Here is a 21,813-nt window from a genome sequence, read left to right as displayed (position 1 = left end):
GTGTAACAGTTTAAAAAAAACATGGTGTGACAAACTCCAACACACATAAGAGGAGCTTATCTGGTTAACTTTTTAATCTATCTTCCAAACTAAATGAAGAAAATATTGGAATGTTGAAAAGTATTTGTGCTGCCAATTCATTTAGGTGTGGGATTTTTCTTTTTTGTACTATTTCCCATGAGAGCATGCAAACCAGAGTGTTTTTATTTTTTACGTCATTTTCCTTGGAAGTTCGGCTGACTAACGTAGTCCAGTTAATCTTTGTTCTTAATTGTGTTGTTTGAACAATAGAACTCAATACATTAGGGCCATTTAAAGTAATGTCACTAGTAAAGATGAAATATGTGCGGTGCAGTTGTAGATTTGCCATTTTAAGATTTTATGAGTTTCTAAATGTCTTAATGGTCTTGGGCCTTCTTATCTTTCTGACCTGCTTTTACAATATGAGCCCTCGCGGCCCCTGAGGTCCTCTGGCACCGGCCTCTTAAGGGTTCCTAGTGGACCTATGGTCAGACCTCGTTCTGTCACGATGGCCCACATTTGTGGAACAGCTTGCCAGAGGGCCTCAGGGCCTGTTGGTGTTTTTAAAAGCTGACTCAAAACCCACTTTTTTAATTTAGCTTTTAATTAGTTGATTATTCGGCTTACGATTTCTTTTTTTCTAATGTCAATGTTTTCGCTTAAGTTATTTTATTTCATTTATCAATAGATTTTTTTAAGCTCCCATTTATTTTTAATTAGCTGATTATTTTACTTACATTTTACTTTTGTCTTTCTGATGTAGCCAAAGTTTTCGCTCAATTTCTTTAATTTTCATTTACTGAATCATTTTATAAGCTCTTGGTTATTTTACCCGTGTTTCCTCATGGGGGCGCGTTGTCCTGGGGACTGTTCTGGCCATGGCGGTGGGCGCTCTGCACTGTGGTTTGCTGACCGTGGTGTGGGCTCCTGTCCGGGTGGGGCGGGGCAGTCCACTCCACTGTGGCAGAGCCCCCCCCCCATAGCTGTGGGCGGTGGCTCCTCTCCATGTGGTCGGCCTCCTAGGATGGTGGTTTCTCTCCTGGATCATCAGTGCTCAGCCATTCTTACATCAGCTTCTATATTTTGATGTGGGCAGTTGGAGTTGGTGGTGTGTTTATGGCCTTGTGCATGCGTATGTGTTATTTTTTTATAGTATGTGACGCACTTTGTGCTAAAACCTTTGTATGAAAAGTGCTATATAAATAAAGTTTGATTTGATATGACACTGTCCTCATATCGGCTTTAAGGTCTTCTAGTACATGACCATCCTCCAACAACATACTGACTTTTAAAATGTTGATTTAACAGCTCTCCTATGTCCCTGTGGGTAAAATCTACCAGGACCCAATGGACCAACAGCAGTTACAAAAACAGAATCTGAAGTCACCGGTGACGGAGGGGCCCCTCACACTGAGCATCACGGACATCCACGCCTCCTCCACACCGTGTGAGCGCTGTGTTAGAACACAGTGGTCACACGGTGTGGAGACCAAACCTGAAGTCACATTGCACTTTCTCTGAACAGTAACATTATTCTGATCGTTCTTCTGCTCCACAGAAGCTCTCTGGACTCTGCTCCTCTTGGTATATTCTTTGATTTCAGCTGTCGGTGAACAGGTCTCCAAGCAAACACCAGTGATTATAGATAAGTTCACTGCAGTTTGTATTTTGTTAACTTTCATGTGACTTCAGCACTTTATTCCTCATCCATCTTGTTGTATATATTTACCCTTTCTGTTAATGATCTGAACATACCGGACACTTATTCTCTAAAACTCACCCGAGTAAGCTCTACGGCTCAGAAACTGAAAACTACAAGCTTAAACTGGCTTTTAAGTATTTTAATCTTTTTTCTAAATAAATAAATAAATTCAATGTCCAGAGTTCTTCTGTCAAACAACAGCACATTTCCCAAAAGACCTTTCTTCCATCTGGAAAGATCAAGTTCAGCTGAAAATGTAATTATTCCTCAGCGCTGTTAGAGAACAGGACTGAATGTTTCAGGTTAAAAGTTACATATTAAAGTCACATGGTATAAACAGTAGATTGGTGAATGTATGTTACAGTGCATCCTCTCCTCCTCTATGCTGTGTGTGTTTTGGTATGTAAATTGATCTGTGCAGGTGCCTTCCTGGGATTGGCTGGCTATGTCATCGCCCCGCCCACAATGTAATTAGGTATGCAGATTGGTCTGCAGGGTTTCTTCCTGGGATTGGCTTGGTGTCCCGAGGAGCCGGTTGGAAGATCATTAACCCCAGAAGACACATCAGTCTTCTAATTGATTTGTTTCTTATGAGGTAACATCTATGACAACATTTTCACCGAATCCGAGGGGATGTTTAAAAGAATAGCAGGTTTGTGTCGGTGGAGTAAACAACAGTCAGAGCGGTTTGACAGTGAGAGCTGAAGCTTGATCCATATTCCTCTCTGCAGTGGTCCCCCATGGAAAGAAACTGCAGAGAGCTGGGAGGAGACAGTTCAGAGGTCCATGTTACTCTTTTTTCTTGTAGTCCTCCAGGTGGGCCAGGATCCATCCAGACGGTCCCAGGATGGCCAAGCTGAACATGCCCATTGCAATGACGGTTTCCTGAACAACAACCAAACAGAAGGAAATCTGTCAGCATCACATTAAACAGGATCCAACGTCTCCATGTCACAGTAAGAGATGTTTTCAATCAGCGTACCAACGCTGGAGCCGAGACTACGACTTGGGATTTTCTCTTATCGCGGTAACTTCAGGATTAACCCTGGGTTTTCCGTACAGCGATGCTGGTTCACTTGTTGCCCGGTAAATCACTGCCGTGTCTCACTGCTCCGGAGCAGGTTATGTTCTGGATCAGAGATCAACGGGCATTAAAGCTCTGCCTCCTGACCAATCAGATCTCTTGGAAGATGACCTGCCCATTCTTAGAAGATCCCTGTTCGTGAGGAGCGCTTGTGAGAGAAAGAGTTTTTAAAAGATAGACACAATCCTTTTGAGATAATAAAACAAATCCTTGTTGCTGAGCACTTTGAAAGGTGCATTTGTTCTTGGATTTATCCCGGGTCCATTGAGCTCCACCAGGGTTGATCTGAAATAATAATTAATTTAAAAAAAAGATTTTTTTTTTTAATGTAGAGGAGGAAATATCAGTTTTTGTAAAAACCCAGGTACGTGTAAACGGGGCCACAGGGTGGACACAATAAAATGTGCTGTTTTATCACAATGCCACAGCTGTTGCAAGTTTCAAATAATCAATACCAAATCTACACTGTGGCCGGATCTGGAAAGAAATGCTCACTAACACAGATGTAGACATATTTGTAAACAATGAGAGAAATAGTCCTTTTGTGTGTATATATAAATACTCTTAGATATTTGAGTTCAGCTCGTGAAAAATGGGAGGAAAAACAAAAGTGTTCCATTTAAATTTGTGTTGAGTGAACTGCTATGGTTAAGAATAAAAACAAAAGAATTAGCTGCACATGGTGACTAACTAACATATATTCTCCTGTCGGAGATAAAACAAGTCTAATTAAAAGATCTCTTGCAGGAGATATAAATAAAGTTTGTGACCTCCTCTTTCAAGCAGCCTTTTTGTTCAAGACAACTAAATGAATAAAGACACATATTCTCTGGTAAGGAGAGCACCATGCACAGGGAGAATAAATATTATTATTCAGTTTAATCTGATATTGAACAAGATAAATTAATTACCTTAAGAGGTCTGCTTTGTGGACGAGTAGTCCACCTTGATATACTGCTACATAAATTAATAACAAGGAACCTGTGTACACATGTTGACAGTGAAACATGTCTAATAATGAAAAAAGTCTCCTGTAGGAGATAAAACAAGTCTAATTAAAAAGATCTCTAGCAGGAGATATAAATACAGTTCGTGACCTCCTCCTTCGCGGACGTGTGGAGGCTGCAGCTAGCAGTGTTAGCAGTGTTAGCATCGAGTGTTGGAGGAGATTAAAACACACGAACCAATGGACCAATCTTCTCCTTGGCCGGTCTGGTGAACAGATGAGCCCTCTGAGAGCCAGCCTGTGTCCGCAGGACAGGGCCAGCGCGGCGGAGAGCGGTCAACAGGAGCCCCGACATGTCGAACAGTGTCTGAATCCCTGAATGGAAGCGGAAGTGACTCTTCTTCAGTGGAGGAGGACTGACAGCGGCGAGCTGTGTAGCGCCCTCTGTTGGAGGACCGAGGACCCGCACATCTCAAACCTGTGTTGTCTTCTTCTTCTTCTTCTTCTTCTTCTTCTTCTTCTTCTTCTTCTTCTTCTTCTTCTTCTTCTTCTTCAGCATTTTGGGCAGGATGGGCGCCACCTGGCACATTGCTGTCTTTCCACTTATAGTCATTTGTTGTAACCACAGGCCTTGGCTACGTCCGAATTGTCCCTCCTATCTCCTTATCTATCGACTTTACTTTAACCCCGTGGATGACGTCACGAGGTTAAAGAACCGGGAATGTCACCCCCAAGAAATTATTACCCAACACCACCTCCGACAATAAGCAGGGAAAGGTCACACAAGGTCAAACAAACGCTGAGCAGAGCCATGCACTTCCAAAAATTAACAGAGACTTTATTAACAAAAATTGTAAAACTAACAAGCAAAATTAAAGCTGCAAGCAGCCTTGCTGATGAGCCATTGGAAAAATGTCCCCCAGGTGGTGCTGACTGTATTTTGGCCTATGGATGTGATGAGGGCCGACTGTGATCATACATGTAAAGTTTTAGGCAGATTGAAGCATGTACAGGCTAGTTATGCAGCAAATCCTGTCCATCCATCAGGTGGCGCTATCGCTGTGACTGTCTAAGGAATAGACCCTTTTCACAGAGACAGTCACTCAACTTCCACCTTCTCTCGAAACAGGGTATGCTACATCCAGTTGGACGTATTTAATGTGGAAATATGGGTGTCAGACAGTGCTCAACAGAACTAAACATAATTTGTCAATTGACAGTTTGCGATTGTTATCGTTGTGTAGCTGCGCTTGATGTGTTAAAGTGTCATGACATGATGTGCACGCTAACCTGCAGGCAAACAAGCAACAACTTCAGCTGTAGATTGAATATAAGCCAGCGGTGTCGTGGAGAATATGTGTGTTTAGGGCTTACACCATCTAATATTCTGTCAGTTTACCATATAGGCTGCCCAGACAAAGAAGGCACTGAAATAATTATGAATGTCCTTCAATTAGTGTTTGTTTTTCTGTCAATTCCTTTCATTCCATGTATAATGAGTCACCATTAAGCCTTGTACATATTGATATTTGATACTTTCTTATTTAATTTGTATCCTGTCTTATTTCATATTGTAACGTTTTATTCCATTCTATTCTATTCTGTTTGGAGCAAAGCTTAAAAAAGGGTTTCCCCGCTGAAATTAATAATGGTGTTATAATGTGTTGCAGTACACGCAGAAGTCAACACAGGTTTGAGACGTGCAGGTCCTTGGTCCTCCAACAGAGGGCGCTACACAGCTCGCCGCTGTCAGTCCTCCTCCACTGAAGAAGAGTCACTTCCGCTTCCATTCAGGGATTCAGACACTGTTCGACATGTCGGGGCTCCTGTTGACCGCTCTCCGCCGCGCTGGCCCTGTCCTGCGGACACAGGCTGGCTCTCAGAGGGCTCATCTGTTCACCAGACCGGCCAAGGAGAAGATTGGTCCATTGGTTCGTGTGTTTTAATCTCCTCCAACACTCGATGCTAACACTGCTAACACTGCTAGCTGCAGCCTCCACACGTCCTTGAAGGAGGAGGTCACAAACTGTATTTATATCTCCTGCCATAGATATTTTAATTAGACTTGTTTTATCACCTACAGGAGACTTTTTTCATTATTAGACATGTTTCACTGTCAACATGTGTACACAGTTTCCTTGTTATTAATTTATGTAGCGGTATATCAAGGTGGACTACTCGTCCACAAAGCAGACCTCTTAAGGTAATTTTATCTCTTTCAACATCAGATTAAACTGAATAATAACATTTATTCTCTCAGTGTAAGGTGCTCTCCTTACCAGAGAATAGGTGTCTTTATTCATTTAGTTGACTTGAGTAAAAAGGCTGCTTTGGACCAGCTGATGTGTTAAAACGTATCACCTTGGAGAAATTCCTTTTGTTTTCTGCATTGAACAATGCTATTACGAGGCTGTGGAGGTTCAGCCTCATCACAGCGTTCCAGAGAGCTGATAGGGGTCAAGGGTCTTCCTCAGGGAGCCACCGTGGCCTGACAGCTGTAGGATTTGAACCTGGGAAATCCCAGTCCGAAGTCCCGTTCTCTTACCTCGAGGCCACCACTTTTGATTAGTTGCAGAGCAGCTCCGGTACTCTGCCGTTTTCTGTCCGTCCTCTGATTGCGTGTTGATCTACGATCCAGAACATAACCTGCTCCGGAGCAGTGAGACAAGGCAGTGAATTACCAGGCAATAAGTGAACCAGCATCGCTGTACGGAAAACCCAGGGTTAACCCTGAAGTTACCTCGATAAGAGAAAATCCCAAGTCGTAGTCTCGGCTCCAGCGTTGGTACTCTGATTGAAAACATCTCTTACTGTGACATGGAGACGTTGGATCCTGTTTAATGTGATGCTGACAGATTTCCTTCTGTTTGGTTGTTGTTCAGGAAACCGTCATTGCAATGGGCATGTTCAGCTTGGCCATCCTGGGACCGTCTGGATGGATCCTGGCCCACCTGGAGGACTACAAGAAAAAAGAGTAACATGGACCTCTGAACTGTCTCCTCCCAGCTCTCTGCAGTTTCTTTCCATGGGGGACCACTGCAGAGAGGAATATGGATCAAGCTTCAGCTCTCACTCTGAAACCGCTCTGACTGTTGTTTACTCCACTGACACAAACCTGCTATTCTTTGAAACATCCCCTCGGATTCGGTGAAAATGTTGTCATAGATGTTACCTCATAAGAAATCTTAAATAAATGTTACATTCACCGATCTTACTTTGTTTATCTTGTGACTTTTATACGAAACTTTTAACCTGAAACTTTCACTCATGTTCTCTCAACATTCAGTCACGTTCTCTAACATTCAGTCACGTTCTCTTAACATTCAGTCACGTTCTCTAACATTCAGTCACGCTCTCTTAACATTCAGTCACGTTCTCTAACATTCAGCCATGTTCTCTTAACATTCAGTCACGTTCTCTTAACATTCAGTCACGTTCTCTAACATTTAGTCATGTTCTCTTAACATTCAGTCACGTTCTCTAACATTCAGTCACGTTCTCTAACATTTAGTCACGTTCTTTCACATTCAGTCATGTTCTTTCCACTGTGCAGTACGTGCTGCAACAGAACAGATTTTTGAGCACCTCCACAGGTAAAAGTTGTGGATGGAACTGGAAGAACCGTACCCAGCGATTAAGTTTGGTCGTCACCCCTCCGTTGAGGTGCCGAGCACATCAGTACGGTTCCATAAGGAGGAGCTACAACAGAGCGTCTGCAGATCGGTAGTGATGATCATCGCTCTGGACAAGCTGAAATATTAAAATATGTCATTTGCTGTTTAAACCCTCCTGTTGTTTACATACGCTGCTTTGTCCACACTGGCTGTTTTGTTAACTCGGTTTATTGAAATGGCTGCGCACTACATAGCATCCTGGTCTCCCGAAGAGGTTCTCCTCTCCATAACAAGAGAGGAGATTCAGCAGGCGCTGTAAAGACGCTGCGGTTGAGAATGTGAATGTTTTGCTGTGACGTAGAGAACAGAGGCTCACTACTTTATTCGGACGAGTGGCTGCAACAAATGTGCTTGAAGATCCTGCAATTACTGCAGCGAAACGACATTATATATGTGCTGCGTTATGCTCCGTTCACAATCCCATCTACATTTTAACCGTACTCTGCGGTGGAACCGCACAACAGTTTGGTACCGTTCCGGTACAGACTGTAAGGTGGAACCGTGGCTTAAAATTCAGTCGTGTTCTGCAACATTTACCCTGTACTGCTTCCATTCGTCGATTCTGACAAACTTGACAAGAGTACATCAAGCTTGGCAACATAAAAAGTTTTGTATGGATGACCCAAAAAAAGTATTTTATTGATCAGCAAGCGACAATGTGCTGGTATAAAATCTAAAAAGATGAAGTGATTTCAGTTTGGTTCTGCAGCTTCTGACAGATGGACTGATCTTCTGATTCTGATGTATTAAAGACTAACGTACCAGTAGTTCAAACTCTGAAAGGGACCAGGGTACAGTGCGCCTGGGGGTGGGAGGTCGGGGGGGTTGAACATTGAAGTTCAACCTTTTTTTTGGCTTAATGTGTGCACAGTATAGCTGGTCTCAAGAGAAGTCATTGTGGAGTATAAATTACTGAACAGTATCCAACACACCTCACAAACATCCTTCTATAGTGCTTCATCTTGTGTACAGGGTACCTGGAACCTCATGATATGCGTTTTAATTTCTTTTTGACTGTCAAGCAGGATGTTTTTACCTCGTTAAAATGTTCGGCTCCGCCTGCCGCCGTCCTCAGAGCGTCATCCGACGTGTCGGTCTTTATCAGGTGGCGGGCCTGACAGATCTGTCAGAATCTCTCAGGCCGGCTGTAGGCCCCCTCGTCCCAGTTCATGGACGTCTGCTTTCTGATTTCGATGGCTTGCTTGATCCACTGTACCTGTCAGGCCGGTCACTTGATAAAGACGGACACGTCGGTCGTCGCTCTGAGGAAGGCTGCAGGCGCAGCCGAAACATGTCAGCAAGGTAAAAACATCCTGCTTCACGTGACGGTAAGAACGACAAATCAAGAACAGAGTTCAGCTCTAACCCCAGGACCAGCCCAAAATCAGTTTGTCACCTTTATTATTAACCTCATTATTTCAGATGCAATTGTAGTGAAGCTGAACGGACTTGGGACAAGTTCACAGATGCAGTCAGCGACGAGGCTTTATTCTATTATGTCCAGAGCCTCACATCTCTCCCTGCAAACTCTCCTAAGCGCTCCTCTCACGATCGGCACATCAATCGGGAGCTTCTAAGAAAGGGCTGGTCGTTTTCCTGGAGACCCAAGTTGTCTGGAGGTGGAGCTTTAGAATCCCCCCTGGCCAGCCTTTAACCTGAAGTCTGTGTGTGTGTGTGTGTGTGTGTGTGTGTGTGTGTGTGTGTGTGTGTGTGTGTGTGTGTGTGTGTGTGTGTGTGTGTGTGTGTGTGTGTGTGTGTGTGTGTGTGTGTGTGTGTGTGTGTGTGTGTGTGTGTTTTCTGGCTGTAGTTTTGGTCCCTGTCTGGTTGCTGTGTTCAGTGTGTTTTAAATGTTTATTTTGTTATGCTTTGTTAATGCCTTGGGGAAATTCTTTTTGTTTACATTTATCCATCCTATTTGTAGGATGGCACATTCGCGCGCTCTGAGGAGCTGATGGGGGTCAAAGGTCTTGGATCCACAGTGATCACCTCTTTGCTGTGGAGATAGAACCTGCAAACCTCCAAACTCCAAATCTCTCGCTGCTGGGCCACACACTGCCCCAATTGCCCCTCGTGTCCTCCTGTTTACCCCGGCCTGTGTTCAGTTCAGTCAGTGTACCAATGTGCCTTCAGGTTTGTGGGTTGGTGGTTCGTCTGTTTCTATCCATGCTTCAAGTCTTTTTTTTAGCTCCTTATGTTTCTCCTGACTTTTTTTTTCTATGGGACTTTTGAATCAGTTTAGATTTTTACTTTGATTCTTCATATTTGCCCCGTGAGCCTGAACTGGATAAACAGTGTAGAAGATGGATGGATGGATCTTCATATTTGCAAGAAGCCCGTTTTATTGTTCATTCGACATTCATGAAAGAAATCCATTTGTTTAGTGTCTGAATGTTGGATTCTTTCGATGCAACCCATCAGAGCATGATGTCCTGTACAGTATTTCCCTGTTTGGTCACCTGGAACAAATCTCCAGGACCACAGGCAGGTTTCCCTTTATCTTTGCATGCTGTGCTCCTACACTCAGGCCTGATGGGTAGAATGAACAGAAGTGATTGTAGATCATTTGTGACATTTTCAGCAGGTAAATCGACAGACGAGTGAGTCTGTCCTGGGAATGAAAGACGGGGTTCAGACGTGTGTGTGTATCTTCTGTGATCTGTGCAGTTTTCACCGTGAGCCCGTTCAGCCATTATCCAGTCCAGTAATAATAAAACTTAATGGCCAGAGTCCAACTTGTGAGCGCCTCCACGTGAGAGGTAATCCTCTCTTGTGAAGTGTTGCTGCTGTGGTTTAAAGCCCCATGACCTCCATTCCTCCACAATAAAGCTCTGGAGACTGCAGTTACGCAGCCCTGTTCCTCCTTTTAGTTGTTTTTTAGTTGGTTGATTTCCCCAGGATCTGCATATCTTCCAAGACTTGATCATCACTTCAAGTATTATTTTCATATTTTTCCCCCCTAATAGCTCAGAAAATGGGGATGGACCCTGGAGTCAACATTTCAGATGAATTGACACCTTACGGAGGAAAGAGTGCCTTTACCCAACTGGAGCACAATATAGTGGCTGGATATCTTATTACTGCAGGTAGTAACTACTACAGCTGACATATATGACTACGATTCTACACTTGATGCTGTTATCCTCTTTCTACTTTAATTTTATGTGTTGCGTCAAAAGCAAACAAATTAAAGCTTAAAACTAACGTGACTCTACTGATCACGCACATACACGCAGATACAACAAACACTTTGTTTGTTTACCACTATAGTAAAAAGGATAAATATGGCTTTGAATTGTTCTTTGTGGACTCTGCAAGAAAAGAGAAAATTGTGTTGAGTTTCTCGAGGTCATAAAAAAAAGGTGATAATTATTTACATGACATTTTATTCTTCATGAGAAATAATGTTTAAATGTATTCTTGTATGTGTTTCCCATTCAACAAGATACAAAGCTGGTATTGAGCATGTCTGGATTCAAAATAGATCCAAACATCAGTTTTTCAGTGTGAGCTATGAACCCTTGCTTATAAATCCTCCTTCTTTACTTCAAATCCAGCAGCGGAGCACAGCCTCTAACAAATGGTAGACGGCAGCTCAATAATCACCTCCGGGAAACCTGTTGATTTACTGATTATAAACTGTTTCTTTAACACGTTTCCAGAGCTAATACAATCACATTCATGACTGCCACTCAGATCTGAAGATAATCTTGTTCAAAAATCAGCCTGGAAAAAAATGTGACTATTATGTGACTATTATTCACATGATTTATAAATTCTCAGCCCTGAATGCCGCCGCTGTCGCTAACTTCTAACCACGTCTGGTCTAATCTGGCTGCTGGCTATGATGGCATTCGACTAATGGTAATTACAGTAGATTTAAATGTTATAAATATACACAGCCAAGATTATTGATCAATGTCATGAAATGAAAAGTAATGTAATTCTGTGAATGGAAGCTGTAGTGATGATGCTTTTACTCAGACTCACCCAATATGGCCGCCATGCTGAACATGCTCTGTGGAGCCTCCATTTAACCCAAATGTCCACACTTCCCTTCACATGAGCCAACGTGTAGCAGGCAGGAGGGATGGAGTTGATATTGAAGTGAGAAGAGCTGTAAACCACTCTCACCCCAGGCGCACATCTATTATTTAAAAAAAATAAAAGTCTTCTCCTTTTAAAACCTCCGTTTCTTTGAGGGAAACGGTTTGATTAAAATTCTATGTAATTAAACTTTTTGGACTATAGCGCCACTCCCAACATGATCATCTCATGGCGCTTTGCCCTCAAAGGAAATACAGACAGAACTTATGTAATCAGCAGTCAAAGACGACAAATGAAAAACTCTAATAAAATCCATATTTTATACTGAATTGGTAAAACCTTCAAAAGATCTCAAATATGAAAACATTTGATTGCCCCGAATGACAAAAATATACACCTCCTAAAACAACTGTAAAATACTACGAATATATATTTCTAGAGCTTGTATAAGTTTAATGTTTCAGGATTGACCTTCTCTAAAGGCCAACTTGATAATGTGATGCTGATATGTTAGTTATCGTTCATTTTAAATGTTAAAGTTGTTTTTCAAATACAGAAACTGCAAAAATATTTTAAATACTCATTGATTAATCCAACAATAATTTAAAAATGATTTCAATGAAAAAGTGCAAAATATTTCTTTAACAGGTCTGTAAGGAAATAACTTGTCTATTTTTTTAATTTATACTTAGTTTTTATTGAAATACTTTTCCAAAAGAACACAAGGAGGGCACGTCACAGGAACATAAAAGCAGACACTTCAACATCATCACTACAATATCATCACACAATATAAATATAGATGGAAATGCCAAATATGATTAATATTCTTAAAAAAAAATGAACACTGAAAAATACAGAGTTATTTGTTTGGATATGAAATTTGTTTCCCCAAGGTCGGTTTTAATTTTTAAATGCGAAGTTCTCAAAAAGTACTGATGCATCAAAGTCAGTTTTTGGATGATTTGAAATATCTGAGACTGATCAGCTTCCAATGTTTGTTACCTGGAAAATAACTCAATGGTTGTTTTTTTTTTCTTTTGGTGTAAGAAATCTGCAAGAAATCACGTCATCGAACTGCCACCTAAAGGGTTAAAAACCTTCATAATCAATAGAGATATTGGATAATCTATTAAAAACATGTGACTCATCTTTACAGCAGCCTTTGAACATGAACATGTCAAACATCTCTAATTTAACATCTGAGAGCCAACGTGTGGTACGAGCACGATACACAATCTAAAATCAGTTCTGGTGCTTATAGGGAAGAAAAAATATGAAAAAAAATACCTGCTGGATTGTTCAAGCGTGTTCCTATCCTCTGAAAGAATTCATGGTAAGATGGAGGACATGTTACCATAGATGGTGAGAAACCTTTGGTTTTCTTCTGGTTTAAATCACCAGTTGCTTCTCATTTCATTCATCTCACTGGGATTTCTTGCTCTGCTTTTACTGTCTGTTTAAAAATCTCTTTGGCACTTTGGTGGACTGTGTTAGTGAACATGATAACTGAAATACGATAGAGTAGCTGAGGACAGGAGTGTCAGAGGAGGGGAGATAACTGAAAGCACGTCGGACATTGTACATGATTGTCTCACTGAAAACCTGGTTTCACCTGAGTCTGTACACCTACCCTCCAAGGGTAGGTGCACCTCCAGGATAATTAAAGAATGACCACTTGACCTCCACACTAACATCTTATTGATCCTAAAGGTGTCGTCAGTTTGGCCAGCAACATCGTGGTCCTGCTCATGTTCGTGAAGTTTAAGGAACTTCGAACCGCCACCAACTTCATAATCATCAACCTGGCTTTCACCGACATCGGCGTGGCTGGAATCGGTTATCCCTTGTCGGCTGCTTCCGACATTCACGGCAGCTGGAAGTTTGGCTACACGGGCTGTCAGGTGAGACCAACAAGATCCAGTATTGTTATCCGCTGATCAAGAGAAGGAAGCAGAAAAAAACCTTCAGGCACTGCAGCCACTTCGCCGAGAGCACCCAATCAAAACAACTTTTTAATATTAACACACACACACACACACACACACACACACACACACACACACACACACACACACACACACACACACACACACACACACACACACACACACACACACACACACACACACACACACACACACACACACACACACACACACACTCACACTCAGCTCTGTAGGATTTTCTCTTTCTGAATCCAAAATATCAGTTCTTTTTTCTCGTGAGCCACTCAGTTCTTGCTCTCTGCACGCTGCCCGGTGTTCCATAACTGGTAAACACACATGAACATTCCCAGGATGCTTCACTGTGGCTTGTCTCTGTTTCTGTCTCCAGATCTACGCTGCTCTTAACATCTTCTTCGGGATGGCCAGCATTGGCCTTCTGACGGTGGTAGCCATAGATCGCTACCTGACCATCTGCAGACCAGACATCGGTATCCATTCACAGATCTCCTGTTCTTCCATGCATGCATATAGAGATTCATTTGAAGCATTCTGAACTCATGAATGCGTGACTCATCTGTCAGTTGCCCCTTGAATCCAGGGATGCTCCTCTCCTGACAAACTGACAATGGCGACACTAAAGAGCATCTTATGTAGAAATGTTGTGAAGAGTTAAAAAGAATTAAGCACAATTGAACAAATGTTGGACTGAGAGTTGATCGGTTTGTCTCTGCAGGGCAGAAAATGACCAGGCAGTCCTACAACCTTCTCATTCTGGCAGCATGGCTGAATGCTGTGTTCTGGTCCTCCATGCCTATCGTGGGCTGGGCTGGTTATGCTCCGGACCCCACAGGAGCCACGTGCACCATCAACTGGAGACAGAATGACGCGTGAGTCTTCACAAACTACTACGCGTTTCATCGTGACGGTTCTTCTAAGCATTATTTATGAACTTTGAAGGTCTGTCACGGGTTGTGAACACATTTAAAAGGCTTTTGCTTTAAAAGGTTCTATCAAGGATAAAAAGGACTGTCAGTAGATAAAATGAGTTCTCAGTTCTGCACTCGGGTGACGGGTCAGAGGGAGAACAATACCTTCACATTCATTAAACATAAACTGAGTTTTGAAAACAGTAAGAATATCCTGCCTGCATGGTTTCTTCTCCTTCATCACAGAGCCGGTGGAAACAGAAGCTTACAGGTGGACATCTGTAATAAAACAAAGACAATTCATTGAATGAAGTTGGTTTAAAAGAAAAAGATTTTTTAATCATATTAAACATGACAAACGCAGAAGGAAAATAACTGGTCAGACTTTATAATGAAAGGTTCATTGTGGCTCTCTCGTTGGAGCAGCTGTTCACCACGGTGCTTCACAGGATGGTTCAGATTGTTTCCTCTACTAATAGTGTTGCTTCTTTTTTACTGTCCAGTGACACCCCGTAAATCATTTGAGAAATCAGGTTCTACATCCGCAAAGGCTACCGACGTTACAAAAGAAATATAAAACACAAGCGCTGCCAGTCTGAACTGTAGATACCGAAACTCCTGACTGGAAAATCAACAATACAGTAGAAACCTGCTCAATCAACCACAGAGTAAAGCACCTCTCTTACTCAAAATAAAAAGAATGAAACAATCAAAGTGCTTTGGTGGAGGCTTAGATATTATTATATATAGTACAGTGTAGGTGCTCTCATACACTTTACAGTTTGTAGTAGTAATAATAATAATAATAATAATAATAATAATAATAATAATAATAATAATAATAATAATAATAATAGTAGTAGTAGTAGTGGTAGTAGTGATGCTTTTGGATTTGTGATTTTCAAATTTTCCAGTAGATTTGACAGGAGAAAAGACTCCGCAGGAAGACTTTAAACAAAAAGAAGATAAAGTCTGCAGACACAGCTCAGACAAGCTGCCTGTGCCTGAGTATTCTGTACATTCAGCGACTGTTTAGTATAACTTTCATTGTTACAGTACCTCATTTGTCATGACTTACCTTTTTAAGTGCTCAGAATGCCTTATAACAGACCTTCATGATTCCCAGCACTGATTTACCGAAACTTACAACATATTTAGCGCTTCTAGTGTTTTCGAGTTCTCCTTGTTTTTTGAAGTTGAGCTAAATTGACTATTTTACTCATATTTGATTTGCATAGAAACTAGAGATGTCCCGATCCGATCGGTAGATATCGGATCGGGGCTGATATTAGTGATTTGTGACCTAATAACCGCAACAATCACGGACTAGAAGCTCCGGTCGAGCTGCAGAAGCTAGAAGCAGGCGGAGCGGAGCCACAGACCTATAAAACTAGAGTTATATATAGGGGTTTATGTGTTTATGTGCAGAAGTCTACTTCTAAATTTCTATGTGGTCTGTCTTCTTCTGCGTTTTTATTGTGTTTGCTGAGTCACAGCGCCCCTAAAGGCCTGGCATGTGTACTACATGCCCTGAAGCCTCGTGTTGAGCCGTGTTCATAGTGAGGTGTGGACGGTTTGTTGGGAGAAGGCCAGGGAGGAAAAAGATCGTTTTTTCGTGGTGTGGATGTACCCTCAGTTTACAACAACAACTAAAGAGAAAGAGAAGAATTTTGATTCAATAAGTGAGTTTTACAATAATTTCTAGGTAAACAAAGCTTCTGCCAATAGTGCTTTTAGCTTCAGACATCTTAGTTGCTCCAAAAATAGACTATTGAGTATATTTGCAATAGCAATGTGAGTATCGGATCGGGAAGGTATCGGTATCGGCCGATACTCAATTCTGAAAAATCGGATCGGTATCGTGGGCAAAAAAGTGTGATCGGGACATCCCTAATAGAAACTGAGGAACCCTTTGCAGTTATTAGTTATTGTTATACTCACATATTACTTCACCGATCTGGCCTGAACAGACGGAATTCTGAACGAAAATGAGTTGGCTGGTCTCTCTCTCCTCTTGGTTCCTGTGGTGCAGTGCCACCTGCCACCGGCTGTCCTTTGGCCCAAACCGCCGGGGTGAATGCAGTGTGAGAGTGACTGATTGGTGGTGGTCGGAGGGGCCGATGGCACAGATTGGCAGCCTCGCTTCCGTCAGTCTACCCCAGGGCAGCTGTGGCTACATACGGAGTTTACCACCATCGAGTATGGAGGGAATGAATAATGCAATGTAAAGCGTCTTTGAGTGTCCCTGAAAAGCGCTATATAAAATCCATGCATTGTGTGTCCTGTGTTTCCTTCCACAAGGTAAAAACATGTGTTTGAGGTTAGTTGGTGACTCTATCTGTCCTATAGATGTGAATGTGAGTGCTTCTTAACTAAGGCCAACCCACCAATCAAGTTGTCAAGTACTGGTGAAATACAGATGCTTTAGATTTGTACCAGTTTCATTTTCACCATTTTGTTGCCGCTCTAACTGGAGGTGTTGCTGACATCAAAGTCACATTAATCTCAAATTGTCCATGAAATAGTAAAATTACGAGATTTCCAATTTACTAGTCTCTTCAGGCAAACCTTTTCTTTACATTGGAGTTTGTGTTACACCAAATGGTGGCGCAGTGGTTAGCGCTCTCGCCTCACAGCGAGAAGGTTGTTGTTTCAAAATACATCCTCCGGGTTCTCTGGTTTCCTCCCACAGTCCGAACATGTGAGGTTAATTAGTGACCCTAAATTGTCCCTCGGTGGGAATGTAAATGTGTGTGGTTGTTTGTCTCTGTGTGTTTGCCCTGTGATGGATTGGAGATCTGTTCAGGGTGTTCAGGGTTCAGGGTGTCCACAGAAGATGGACGGATGTGTTGTGGACATATTTAGATGGGTATAAAGAGCAATCTGACTCTGTCTACTTATGAACAGTGATGTTCTCCATGAGCAAAGCATTGTGGGTCGTTGGGCCTGGTGTCCAGTACCCGACTCAGGACATCAGCGTGAGTGTTTCCTCTTCTGTCCACAGCTCCTTCATTTCCTACACCATGGCAGTGATCGCCGTGAACTTCGTCATTCCTCTGTCTGTCATGTTTTACTGCTACTACAACGTGTCGGTCACTGTCAGGAGGTACAAAGCCAGCAACTGTCTGGACAACGTCAACGTGGACTGGTCGGATCAGATGGACGTGACCAAGGTGAAGCCACACAACTCTTCTCTCAGTTACAGTCAGTGACCGTAGGGCCATGTTTAACATGTGACACTCACGTGACACTTTGACAATAGCTGTCAGATTGAGGTTTTCTACTTTACTGACTTAACTTGAGAATGACTTCACCATTTCCTTCTGTTTATACCAGAGTTATGATAACCTGCAGCTGTGGAGCCACATGCGGTTCTTTGTGTTTGATGTTGTGATGTTGCACACAGATGTCCATTGTGATGATCGTCATGTTCGTGGTTGCCTGGTCACCATACTCCATTGTGTGTCTCTGGGCTTCATTCGGAGACCCCCAGACCATCCCGGCCCCCATGGCTATCATTGCTCCTCTCTTTGCCAAGTCCTCCACCTTTTACAACCCCTGCATTTATGTGATCGCCAACAAAAAGTGAGTGGTCTCATTTTGGTAGTCAATTAACAGTTTTTGTGCATAAAACTGAGTTGAAATCATTTTATTGGTAGAATCAATGATCTGTGATTGAGAGGTTTTACTTCCGAGGGATTGTATGGATAAAAATAACATAGCTTTTATTGAAACTATACCATGAATAACACATAGTAGTGTCTTTTCGAAGAGCCAACAGGTCATCTTACAATTTGCAAACATTTTATCATTTTTCAGTGATTTAAACTGCACAGTCTGGAAATAAATGATGTGAGAGCGTCCAAGTCTGTTCCACATAATCCGAGTACAAAGTACAATACATGATTAAAAAGGATTGTGTTTAGAGTCCTAATAATAGGCATGGGTTGGCCCTAACATCGTTCAGTGTGACTGGAGGACCAGGGGACTCATTTATATACGTTGCTTTCGGGGCCTAAAAAATGTGCACGCCATTTCCCGCGTAAAAGTTGTGACTTATTAAAAAAAAAAAGAATTAATTGCAGGACAATGCTGTTATTGTTTTAGAGTTTTCTTACCACATAGGGATCATCAGAAACGTTGGGTTTTGTCAGTTTGGCTATCGATGAAGTCATAATTATCAAAGATAGTAATTATTTCATTGAAAATGGAATCTGATCTGTATCAGATACCTCGGGGGCACCACCTATTAAAGAGGAAATGATAGCCAATTCAGTTATATCAGTCTCATAAGATATATTAAACCATTCATTTGGATTTTGAATTAATTGTTAAATTAATAACAATTAACAACTGATTATAGCTGAAGCTGAAGCTGAGGGTAAATCTGGTCGATGTTGGCATTCATAAGTTATTGTTTTTAGGTCCGATGTGGAAAAGAATCCCAGAAAAATTATTTTCGGTCTCAGCTGATGTTTTATTGTCTTGTCAGGAAGCATGCACGTTCAACCAAGGACTCAAACTGTCAACACCATGCAGGATTAGTGCAAAGGAGCCCTGAAGAATGGGTTCAGAAACATATAACTTTGTGAGGCGGGGCCTCTTCTAACATAGGAGTTATCTATTTGGTCCTCTTGATCTGCAGCTGTCAATCTTTGTGGGTATCCAGGGCAGAGCCATGAGATATTCCAGAACCGGTCTGATCCCACGTTGTTTTCATCTGACGTTAGTGTATGTCTGTCTGTATCACTGAGCTGTGTTTGTACGTGTGTGTGTGTTTTCTATTTTTATCTATTAACATACAGTCCTAAAACATCAAGTTCTTGTGCTATATTGTGACTAGGGGAACTGAGAAGTGAAAACCACAAGTGATGGTAATAACAATAATATTAACATTAATAATGATGATGTTCTCAACCTTCTAGTGTTGCAATCTAATGTCCTATCTATGTGCACAGACTCAGGGCCAAACCTAGAAGAGAGGTTGATAATAAGTCTATGGTGCTTAAAACCTTTACTGCTGTTACAACACATCTGTCTGAATAAAAGTGTAGATAAAGAATGCAATTAACATATTTGAAATAAAAACCCAGTTTACATCATGATGGAATTACTCTGGTGTGGTCCTTTAAATTAAATGACTGGGAGAACTCTGGTACACAACTGGTATATAACTCTGGTTTCACTGATCCTGATACCTACTGTAATTTATTCTGGACTTATTAAAATAGTGCTTCATATACTTTTCACAGTCTGTATCAACAGTCATGTACCAGTGTGATAACGTTACATATTTGTATATGTATTTCATTTTTAAAAGTTACAACTTGTATATCATATATGGCTACATTGTATACATACAGGTTTATGTGGTCTGGATACATTGGCTGTTCACTTCCAGGTTTCTGACTCTTGACAGTCTGCATCATAACATCAAACACTGAAGCAGGCTTTAGCAGCTGCTTTGATGTGATGAAAATCATCATGACGTTCTGATAATTCACGTTTTTTCTTTCTTGCAGATTCAGAAGAGCCATCATCGGTATGATTCGATGTCAGACCAGGCAGAGAATCACCATCAACACTCAGGTACCAATGACCACCTCTCAGCAGCCTCTGACTCAGTGACACAGTGACGCTACACCAGGATGCTATGGGAATGTACATGGCAGTGAAATCAAACACGTTATATTATGATATCAAATCAACACTATCCTGACACTGTATACTTTTTTTCTTTCAACTGTTTCCCTTTTGAATGATTAAAATGCTCTGTGGGCTTTGTGCATAAATTCCACTTGCTGTCATGTTGTGGTCTTTGTTTGTGGTTCAGTTGCCTCTAATAAACCAACAAAACATATTCCTGTGGATTCCATTTTTAAACCGATTCTGTGTTTTCAAATTGAAAATCAGCTCCTGCCCGAGACATTGACACTTCACTTATCTAAATTGGCATGGTGTTCATGTAATAACAAGATTTTCATGAGAATGAAAAGTGGCCTTCAATGTCTTCACATTGTAGAAACACTCCTGACGGTTGGTTTACCCTAAAGAAGAGGTCTACAACCTGCAGATGCGGAGCCACATGTGGCTCTACAGCCCCTCTACACAAATTCTTTATGTTATTGTTTTTTTTCTATTGCACAGGAAACAAACTCGTCTTTGTACTGCCAGTGTGAGTGCGGTGTGTGTATACCGTATATGTGTCCGCCTTCCTCTTGGTCAAATGTTCATTTACGTAGACGTCTGATCCTCTCAGTTTCCTCCCTTGTTTTACAATCTTACGGTATTTATGTTTGCTTTTAGCCAACAGTTTCAAACTGCTACTGCAGGTTTAAAATCGACAAGAACAAGACCAGAGAACAGACTTCTGTTTATAATAGCTGTCCATAATAACCTTTATAAACTGTTGTTTATAACGTGAGGATGAGTTGCCCTTTGCTGGGAAAAGTGTCTTTAAAAAGATGAAGAGCGATAGCATCACAGGGTGAACTTGAAGGATTAATATGAGCAACCAGATCCTCTTAAAGTGACAGTCACTAGCTTAAACTTCCATCCATCTTCTCCCGTTTATCCGTTTCCGGGTGGCGGCAGTCTGAGCACTGTCACCCAGATCACATTGCACTAATTAAGAATCTTTCCTGCGGGTGGTGAGCCCACGGGAAGGTGGCGCCTGGCGTGGAACATGACCCCACTACCTTGAGATTCTGAGTCTCATGCTCTACCAACTGAGCTCTCCGGGGGTTAGCTTAAACTGGTCAGACACAACTGAACAAGGGACAGAACCAGAGGAACCAGAGAGGAGCTAGAATTAGGGCCCAAGTGGCAACAACCCTAACAATAAAAAAGTGCGGGAAGTTCTCACATATTTTAGGGGATAATTCCAGGCAGACAGACTGGGTTATTAAGAACAGCCAATGAATTTAAAAAGCACGCGTGGGTCATTACGGTTTCAGATAATGATGTTTGCTAGGTAGTCACTTTTAGCGGATTTTACAGTGTCCTGATATTTACACCAGCACTCCTTTAAAATTTGAAATGAAACATGCGCTCAGCTCTGCAACACTCCCGTCTGACTGCCCAGGTTCATCCAGTGAACCAGGGCTCAGGTTTGGCTTCAGGCTGTCCAGGATTTAATGCAGCCACAGAGTCCAGTATGGTGAGGCAGGATGAGTTAAAGCAAGAACTGACCTCCTCTGTACCAGGTAATTCAGAGGAGACGCAGAGCTGGTCGAAGGCAGCAGAGAAAAGTTGGGCGGTCGAAGAGTTAAATGTCACAGCGCCAAGCAAGAGCACAGTGATTAACTGAATCACAGGTTATTGGGCTTTTTCACAACATTGGGGATGACATCATCATGAGATTCAGGTATGCTGAAGCAGGGAAAGAGCTAAAACATGCAGGACAGGGGCCCTCAAGGACCGGGGTTGGACACCCCTAATCTAATGTATGTCCATGTTCGTTTGTGG

General features: G+C 41.9%; 2 protein-coding genes across 3 annotated transcripts; both read left to right on the top strand.

Moving 5' to 3' along the window:
* The first annotated feature begins 5,537 nt into the window (after positions 1 to 5,537).
* cox8a (cytochrome c oxidase subunit 8A) lies at positions 5,538 to 6,881 on the top strand. Its single transcript, XM_080480471.1, has 2 exons — positions 5,538 to 5,684; positions 6,636 to 6,881. The coding sequence occupies exons 1-2, from the start codon at positions 5,568 to 5,570 to the stop codon at positions 6,729 to 6,731; spliced, it is 213 nt and encodes a 70-aa protein (XP_080336597.1). The 5' UTR covers positions 5,538 to 5,567; the 3' UTR covers positions 6,732 to 6,881.
* Positions 6,882 to 10,236: 3,355 nt separating this feature from the next.
* Positions 10,237 to 20,205, top strand: rrh (retinal pigment epithelium-derived rhodopsin homolog). Of its 2 annotated transcripts, none has more exons than XM_080480565.1 (7): positions 10,237 to 10,510; positions 13,185 to 13,375; positions 13,809 to 13,908; positions 14,154 to 14,307; positions 17,351 to 17,519; positions 17,753 to 17,931; positions 19,869 to 20,205. In XM_080480565.1, the coding sequence occupies exons 1-7, from the start codon at positions 10,399 to 10,401 to the stop codon at positions 19,972 to 19,974; spliced, it is 1,011 nt and encodes a 336-aa protein (XP_080336691.1). In that variant the 5' UTR covers positions 10,237 to 10,398; the 3' UTR covers positions 19,975 to 20,205. The 2 variants fall into 2 exon arrangements, with proteins under 2 accessions (XP_080336691.1, XP_080336692.1); XM_080480566.1 differs by having other exon boundaries at positions 10,237 to 10,786; positions 19,869 to 20,195.
* Positions 20,206 to 21,813: the final 1,608 nt, after the last annotated feature.

Source organism: Lipophrys pholis (genome assembly GCF_963383615.2).
Source record: "Lipophrys pholis genome assembly, chromosome: 14".
Lineage (NCBI taxonomy): Eukaryota > Metazoa > Chordata > Actinopteri > Blenniiformes > Blenniidae > Lipophrys > Lipophrys pholis.
Note: the sequence above shows the minus strand (reverse complement) of the source record. Positions and strands in the feature narration are given on the sequence as shown.

Coding starts and splice junctions, on each gene's coding strand:
- cox8a (XM_080480471.1), top strand. CDS start 5,568: ATGTCGGGGCTCCTGTTGACCGCTCTCCGCCGCGCTGGCCCTGTCCTG. Junction 5,685..6,635: donor AGGAGAAGATTGGTCCATTG/GTTCGTGTGTTT, acceptor GTTGTTGTTCAG/GAAACCGTCATTGCAATGGG.
- rrh (XM_080480565.1), top strand. CDS start 10,399: ATGGGGATGGACCCTGGAGTCAACATTTCAGATGAATTGACACCTTAC. Junction 13,376..13,808: donor TTGGCTACACGGGCTGTCAG/GTGAGACCAACA, acceptor TTCTGTCTCCAG/ATCTACGCTGCTCTTAACAT. Junction 17,932..19,868: donor TATGTGATCGCCAACAAAAA/GTGAGTGGTCTC, acceptor TCTTTCTTGCAG/ATTCAGAAGAGCCATCATCG.